The sequence below is a fragment of the Condylura cristata genome, unplaced genomic scaffold, assembly GCF_000260355.1.
Source record: "Condylura cristata isolate star-nosed mole 26May11 unplaced genomic scaffold, ConCri1.0 scaffold00005, whole genome shotgun sequence".
NCBI classification, from domain to species: domain Eukaryota; kingdom Metazoa; phylum Chordata; class Mammalia; order Eulipotyphla; family Talpidae; genus Condylura; species Condylura cristata.
In genome coordinates this window covers 8,712,185-8,721,167 of record NW_004567106.1, presented here as the reverse complement: position 1 = coordinate 8,721,167, position 8,983 = coordinate 8,712,185, and the positions used below count along the sequence as shown (strand labels likewise).

The following is an 8,983-nucleotide window of genomic DNA, read 5'->3' as shown; positions in this document are numbered from 1 at the left end:
GCCTGTATCCCAGTTCTGTATGCACAAATAAATAAATCTTTAAAGAAAAAATGAGAATTAAAATATCAACTAACTGGCTTGGCATAGATGGTGATAGAGGAGTATAGCAAAACTGGAAAGGAGGCTTCACAAGACCAGAAGACTGGTTCACACAATGCCAAGAGCTGGGGGTAAAAGAGGTTAACCTAGCCATTAACTCAGCCACAGGAACTCAGATCCTTTGGCAGCCAATACCCAAGCTATAGGCAGTGTCAGGAACACAGACCTGAAGGTAAAAGATATTGAGATCTAGGGCCATTGTAGAAATTTGGCCCCCAGGGCCCTCCCTGGAGGCACAAGGGGTTAAAGCATAGTACTGCAAGCTAGCAGCAGCCCCTTGAGTAGTTCAATCCCCAGCCCCAGGTGATCCTCACTGTGCAGCAGACCTCTCCTTGTAACAGGGTGGTCCCCAGGAAAAGGAGAAGTTCCAGGTTCCCTGCCCCACCCAGGAGGATGGTGGAGCTGAGCAAAGAGAAGGATCTGGGGGAAGAAGGAAGCAGGATGGAGAGCCAGAAGGAGACCTGAGGGAAGCACATGGAGCAGGGAGACATGTGAAGAAGTGCTTGTTTCTTGGCCCTGGACTGGTTGAAAGAGATGTGGGTGAGAGACCCAAGGGGAGGTTAACTATGGCAGTGTTTATCTTAATTTTGATTTTGCTCTTTTCCTCCCAGACTTGTCTGGCCATTTCTGACCCTTTTCTATGGGCCCTGTTAAGGTCCTAAATCAACCAGTTGCCTCCAGCGACAAAGGACAGGACCAGTGATGCACAAGCAAGCGGAGTTAATTGAGCCAGCTAGCTGGGGTCAAGCTTTCTTGCAGGCCCGCAGGCCACACAAGGGGAGCAAGACCCAGACCCGAGGGATAGCAGGGAATATATAGGCCCCATTAACCGTTACATGGGTCATAGCCCACATCACAGTTCAACCACACAAGGGCGTGTTTATCAAAATCCAATTTCAATGTGTTTATCATAATCCAATTTCGACCTGTCTCAGGGATTAACACTAGGGTGTGGTATCTGCCTGCATATCTGTTTGGGCTTAGGGGAGTGGTCACACAGACTCAAAAGGAAGGTGGAGGGGCGGAATTGCTGGTTGGGCCCAACAGCCCCACCAGAAAGTACTTTAGACTTGTGTTGGGCTTTCAGGCCTTGCTTTGGGCCATTCCCTTTGGATAGACTTTTACCTACAAGGGGACTCCAGGTACCTTTGGTCGTTTGATTTAGAAACTATATTCTTTATGTTTGCTGTATTTCACACTGATTGTATTAAAGTTCCTTTCCATTAAAGGGCTCATATTGTTACAGGACAGCAAATCTGTTTCAGGACAGGGAGAGAGAGGCACCCCAATGTGAATTGGGTTGCCTGTCTGTGGGTTCTGCCATACGCTGTAACAAGACAAAACATATAAAACTTTAATACAGCGAATGTACAATACAGAAGACAAAGAATGTAATGTCTAAATCAAACACCTTAAGTTACTCATCCCCTCGTGGGCAAAAGTCAACCCAAAAGGGATTGGCCCAAAGCAAGGCCTGAAAGCCCACAAGACTAAAGCACCTTCTGGCCGGGACCCATCGAAAAGGGTCAGAAATGCCCAGACAAATCTGGGAGGAAAAGAGCAAAATCAAAATCAATATAAACACTGCCATAGTCACCTCCCTACAGGTATCTCACCCACATCCAGGGGTATCTCACATACAGGTATCTCACCCAGTCCAGGGTCAGGAAACAAGCACGGTTTCTTTTTCACATGCTTGCTGCTCCATGCAGCTTCCTCAGGCCTCCTTCTTCTTCTCCATCCAGCTTTTTTTCTCTTCTCTGCTCAGCTCCACCCTCCTGGGTGGGGCAAGGAATCTGGAACTTCCCCTTTTCCTAGGGACCACCCTGTTACAATATATTTTGTCTTGATGTGGCAGGCATCAGAATCTATTTAAAGCGGGCAGGTTTGGAGGTTCAGGGATGCCCCGCTCTCACTAACCAAATGACTAACTGAATGCACAGAACAAGTAGGCTGGACCTCCAATGCGGATATTTTATAAGTTTTCCAGTGGACACTGATGGAGGAAAGATTAGAAAATCCAAAGGAGGCATCACAAGACTGACTAACAAGGAGTTGGGGGTAGAAGGCGATTGACATTGACATTAACGCAACAAGGGAACTAAGATCCTTAGGTGCCAGTGCCTACATTACAAAGCCTAAGATCCAAGCAGGTATCAGACTACTGTAAGGACTATCTAGAGCACAGACCCAAAGGTAAAGATTCAGAGATTGAGCCCATTGTGGAACTCCTGTCCCTTTCAGATTCTACATAGTTTATTCAAAATCAACAAAGGCCCCCCACTCCCACCCCCACAGTAAAGCCCTGAACTATGAAGCTACCAGCAGCTACTACAGCATGAATTCTACTCCCCCACCTAGGAGGTGACCCCACGGCAGACCTTCCTGTCTCAATGGCTGCTCCTCTGGGCAGTGTATTTCAATCACTGCCTGTTCTGCTCCCCACGCTGTCTCTGGTGAGCCCTCTTGAAGCATTGGGCAAGGGGACAGCTCTTAGGGTCAGAATAGATAGAAAAAGCCTCAGAAAAGTCAAGGGAGGCTCTGGAGCTAAGGGCAACAAATTACAAAGGGGACTAATCAAGCACCCCAGGACTAGGGGCAAAAGGACCTTCTGGAACAAGGACAATAAAGAAAAGGGACTCTAAGATAAGGGCTGGGACACAAAGACTTAGTTCTGGACACAAAGACATTAAGACAAATGAGTGAGACCACTGAGAACTAACCATTCACAAAGAGACTGGTGGTGCTTTAGAATAGTCAGGGAAGAGGTTTAGGTTCCCTGAGACACTACTCAACCTCAGTTTCCTTGCTCCTCCCTGGCTGGTTCCAAATGTGCCTCTTCACTTGCTTGCCTGAGGGACTGCAAATTTCCTGCTGCATCATAGTGAGACACTAACCTCCTGTGGTCTAGTTGGCCGGCCTCGGTGCTGCTGCTGCAGCCTGAGATCATCAGTTCCTGGCTGGGAGACTAGGCCTGAAAACCTGACATTTTTGGTATCATATCTACGAAAAGTTAAAAGGTATAGAAAAAGGCACTAGCATATTTTAGATATTCTGTCCATAACTTAAAACATAAAATTGTGAGAAATCTGAGTTTATATTGTGATAGTAGCTATTCCTAAGGCAACAGAAGGACTTTTATGTTTTTTAAAAAGGCAGACAAGCCTCTGAAGTCCTCCTCAAAACAAAAAGTTGGTCTATTTCCCAGCAACCAAGATAAAGGTTTTTCAGATTTTTATTATATAAAGTTTACCCTCCTTGGTGGCACAAGGGGTTAAAGCACAGCACTATGAAGCTTTCCACAGCCACTGCAGCTGGAGTTCAATCACTGGCCCTGGAGGTGACCCACATGGCACAGCAGACCTCCCCTGTCTCACCTGCTGCTCCCCTCAGCAGTGTATTTCAGTCAATCTGCCTATTCTGCTTCCCACTCTGTCTCTGGTGAATCCTCTCACCCCCCAAACCTCTGGCTTGCATGCATAAACACATAAATAAATCTTTTCTAAAAAATAAATAAAGCTATAATACCTTCATCTAGTTCAGGATTTTGCAATCTTAGTGTTACTGACATTTTAGGCTCACTGGCTCTTGGTTGCGAGGTGCTGTGTGATTTTAAGTAGCACTGCTGGCATTGCTCAATAAGATGCTAAAAGGAGCAAGTTCTCCAGTCCCAACAATCAAAAATCTTTTCTGACATTTCCAAATGTTCCATGAAGGTTAAACTCATCCCTAATGGCAAACTACTAAATTCACCAAACATAATTTTTACATTTTCATAATCTTACGTGTTTTGTGGAGACAGCTATAATGTGTGTAGATCCAGTAGATCTACTTAGGCTTTTCAGTGGAAAATATAGCCAATTTTTATACAGATTACTGGAAAATAATAGTGCTTTTCATATTAAGGCAAGACCTATAGTTTCAAATCAAAATCATAAAACCTGCCTAATTTGGTGAAGCATCTGAAATTTTCTACATTTGTGTATGTACCAAATTATTAAAACAAGGTCTTAGCATTTTTCTTCTTGTTATTTGATCACATATATATGGCTTTACTTCCTGTATTTTCACAACAAAGGCCATTAACTTAAAGAATGGCTAGTAACATTTCCCACTCTCCTCTGTAGCAAAATAGTTTCTTTAAAAACTAGCTAATTACCCACTGGACATTTTTACTTTATTTCATTAAATTTACTTGTTCTTTTTTATTTTAAATTTATGCAATTTTTTTCTTAGTCTAAGTCTATACGATCAAAATAGGAGTTCCATTAAATTTAAGGGACTATCCAATTTAATTAATTACTTATGAAAAGTAATAAAGGCATAGAAGTCTATCAAACACATTTAGAAAATGTTTTAGGCTATGTAAAATAGAATAATTTTATACAGCTCTAGGTCAAGCTAGGGAACTCTGAAGGACTTTAGTGCTGGATTTCTGCATATTTCAGTACTCCTATGTGTATATTTTGTCTTGTTTGTTTCTAACACAAAGTTCTTTTTCATGTCTTGATCTGGTTCATTGTGTAGCTTTTACTTGCTTTTAAGGAAATGAGAAAGAAAAATCAGGCTTCTTGGGTTTCTGAAGGAAACATGAAGCTCCCAACAAGCCAGAAATAATCACCATTCAATCTGCAGTCTCATTCCATCACACACTCATTTGATATAACTTAACAACAAAAAAAGGAAAATCCTAAATTCTTAAATCTTTAAAAACACAGAAATTAATTTGCATTAAAAAAATCTCTGCATTGACGACCAACAAGCATATGAAAAAATGTTCAACATCACTTCTAATAAGGGAGATGCAAACTAAAACCACAATGAGATACCACCTCACAACAGTGAGAATGGTATATCTTAAAACAACTAGCAACAACAAATGTTGGTGAGGATGTGGAGAAAAAGGAACTCACCTGCCCTGCTGGTAGGAATGCAAACTCGTACAACCAGTATGGAAAACTGTGTGGAGGTTTCTCAAACTGCTAAAAATGGAACTTCCATATGACTCATCAATCCCACTCCTAGTTATCTACCCAAAAGACACAAAAACACCGATTCAAAAATACACCTGCACCCCCATGTTTATTGCTGCTTTATTTATAGTAGGAAAGACATGGAATCAACCCAAAAATGGTCTCCTTGTCTATGTCTAGAAAATACATGAGGTTGGAGGGAATGTGATGCCCAAAAGTGGATGACTGGATTAAAAAGATGTGGTACATATACACAATGGAATATTACTCAGCAATCAAAAAAGATAAACACATGCCTTTTGCAGCAACATGGATGGAGCTGGAAGGGATCATGCTTAGTGAAATAAGCCAGAAAGGAAAAAGAAAAATACCACATGGTTTCACTCATAGTAGGAGCATAAAGGACCAAGGGGAAATAATAATAATAATGAACAACTATATACCAGAGACATTTTAAGGGGATAAACGGGAATGGGATCAAAAATGGTGGGGGGAGGGAAGTGCACTGGACTATGGTGATGGCACATGGGTGATTTGGTGATGGGAAGCCCATGGGGATTACAACTGAGATGGAAAAAAGCACAAAATGATGTAAAAATAAACTATCATAATAATAATAAAAGAAAGTGCACAGATAGAGCTCAGAGTAATAATTGTTGACAAGTAAAACTGCTTGGCACCAAACACATTCAGTGTCAAGAAAATATTCTGCCCTGGGAATTCTGTTCTATTATAATAAAATAAAATGAAAAGGGAAAAAAATCTCTGCATTATCTCCTACTTGATGTTTAATTTGTATGTTGAATTGGAACTTGTCAGTAGTACATATAAATAATCAATAATTCTGCCCAATTAATTTCCAGAAGTTGCAAGACAGTAAAGTAGATGACAGCTGCAAGCACAGTATTACAATTTAAACAGACCATTTGTAAAAGCTTACTAATTACCTGTGTGACATTGGCCAAGCAATGTCTTTAAGCCTCATCTTTCTTAGTTGTGCATCTGGAATCATGAGTTGGTCCCTCTATTTACACACTCAGAGAGAACTAGCAAGCTTAATCTTACAATTTCATCCATGAATAAAAAAGAACAAAATTCACCAAATTGTAGTAGCTTTGGGAGGAGGGGAGATCAGAGACACAAAAAATGGTAAGGATTTGCTTACCAGGATAAACAAACAAAATAAAAAACAGCCCTGCTCTTGAATGTGGTGTTGTTTTTGTTTTTGAAACTCATAGCTTATGTAAGTAAGATAAACAATAAGGAGGACTGTATCTCTGGCAGAAGGAACACCACACCTTGTGAAGGCTGCCATATGAATAACCTTTTAATCCTACAGGTGATACCAGTTATATGTTTAAACTTGGTGTAATAATAGTAGAATAAAATACTAGTAGATATTTAGAAGCCTGAAATTCATTCTTGGGGTCCATCTGCCATAGGAGGCAAGTACCCACATTTATTTGTCTGTATAAATAATTTGCATACAAGAAGATAGACAGGCTAAAAAGATAATAATGAGAGCTAAGGTCAATTTAAGTCTTTCCAAGAGTTCTTAGTTAAGGGATCAAAAATATTCCCATAGGACATATTGCTATGATAATATATTTTAAATTACATTATTCAGAAGTTCGTATAGTTAGATGCTATGAACCAATTTATCTTCTTTTATTCTGGGCCAGATGAGAATCCATTTCACAGAACTAGGAACTTCCTAAATTTCCTAGTAAATTTTTAAAGTAGATGAAATTAAACAATAACTACATTATAATAATCCTTTCTGGGAGTAGAGCTGCTACTACAAGTTTCAGGAGTTTCATAAATAATTTTTCAACAGAGACAGTAGAAATGTACTGTATAATAAATTCAGTGCATGTTGAATTTTATTATTCAACTCCCATAGATATACTCTTCTTTAAAGAATAAATTTCTTTATGGCCTCCCTGGTAGCTTAAGAGGCTTAGTCTCAGCACTATCAAGCTGTCTGCAGCATGAACTGATCCCAGCCAGGAGCTGACCCAAAGCACAGCAGACATCTCCTGTCTTGCCTGCTGCTCCCCTCAGCAGTGTAATTCAGTAGCTCTATCTATTCTGCTCCTTACTCAGCTTCCCATCTCCCCTCCCCACACACCCCACACTGCACATCTGGCCTATACCCCAGTTCTGGTATGCATAAATAAATAAATCTTAAAAAAAAAACCCTCTTGTAATTATGCAATCAAACCCAGTTAACCAGAGGGGTTAAAAAGTGGGTAAATGATCAATATAAAATTTATTAAAGTCCAAATAAAAACTTATAAATAAATTTCTTAGGTTATTCTCACTATTATAAAATCTCATTGTCGCAGCCCAGGGATTATGAGACTGATAGAGGAGAGAGGGAGGTTAGGAAGTTTCCATATTATAGATGTTTTAGAAAGCAGTGTTCATTACCTAATCTGTTATAATCACCATCCCTGTGTGGTCTTGTCCATAAAACTTATTTGTTGATAAATGATTATAATTCAAGAATACTTTTAAACAATTAAAAAGTTAAGTATTTTCCATTTATCTTTTATGTACATTGTTTATTTGTTTAGTAGAACAAACTAAAAACTTCACCATCTCCTAGACTGTAATTAGCACTTAAGTACTTTTGAGTTTGTCCTTTTTGTATGCTGAATAATATTCCACTGCATGTATACACACCACAACTTCTCAATCCAGTCACAGTGGAATATTACTCAGCAATCAAAAAAGATAAATTGATGACATTCGTGGCAACATGGATGGAGCTGGAGGGCATCATGCTTAGTGAAATAAGTCAGACAGATAAATACCAGATGGTTTTACTCATAGCAGGAGTGCAAGGGATCAGAAAAAAAAGTAATTGTAATAAAGTAAAAACTAGAATCAAGAAATAACTATAAACCAGAAACATTCTATGGGGGGGGGGAGGAAAGGGGAGAAGGGAATAGGATCAAAACAAGGTGGGAAGAGCACATGGGACTATGATGATGACACATGGGTGAATTGGTGGTGGGAAGTCCATCGTGATTACAACCAAGATGAAAAAGCATACACTATACAAAAATGAAGAGTGATATAAAAATATATTTTAAAAATGTATTTTTTTAATTGTATCAGTAGTAAAATGGTGATTGGACTAAAGAATCTGGAGATTTGTTCTTCAGGGGCTACATCTCCCATTATCCTTAAGTAATTTTTCATTTACTACTAACAAAAGCATATATTGAGTTTTAGTTTAGAAATAATTTTTATATGCATAATTTCATTTAAATCTGACAGTGACTCTGAGGTAAAATATTATGAGGAGAATACGATTCCAGATTTACAAATGAGAAAAATGAGCCTTAAAGAAATTGTTTAGCTAATGTCACATCAATATTTAGTAAAACAGGTATAAAATCTAAATAGCCTGCTCCTTTAAGTCTGCTTTTATGGACTAATATGCTGACAGGTCCCAGTATCCTCATTTGCAAGAACAGAATGGTTAGAATACAAGAATTTTATAGTTTGAGCTCAAAAAATTTGATTATAACTGTGCAAGAGTTAGAAAAGGGCATTTTTTTCAAAAGTGAAAAAAATGTTTGCAACTTTTTATAAAACACTTTATAATTTATGGTACACTTGCAGAATCGCTGCTATCTCATTTAATCTTCTCAAAAACCTATTGCTAATCATGAATACTATTCCTTACTAACGAATCACAAAAGGGAAACCACCATAAAAAATATATAGGCGTACAACTCAAGAAAGCATTCTTTTTCAAAAACTCAAGTCTTTGTATCTGTTATTAAATTTTTAACATTTAAATTTAGTGTAGTAACAATGTACACTAGCTTACCTTCAGCACCATCATCTGATCCTCTGAAATTAGGATCTTCTAACATATCCAGTTCAGCTAACAT

The 8,983-nt window shown here is 39.0% G+C and overlaps 1 protein-coding gene across 1 annotated transcript in view; it reads right to left on the bottom strand.

Moving 5' to 3' along the window:
* Window positions 1-8,983, bottom strand: part of GATAD1 (GATA zinc finger domain containing 1) — a 19,101-nt gene extending 10,118 nt beyond the window's left edge. The window contains exons 1-3 of the mRNA XM_004677108.2: window positions 8,920-8,983; window positions 6,020-6,074; window positions 2,997-3,102 (exon numbers count right to left, since the gene is read on the bottom strand). Of these exons, the coding sequence (XP_004677165.1) occupies window positions 2,997-3,102; window positions 6,020-6,074; window positions 8,920-8,983 (225 nt within the window). The remainder of the gene's footprint in view (window positions 1-2,996; window positions 3,103-6,019; window positions 6,075-8,919) is intronic.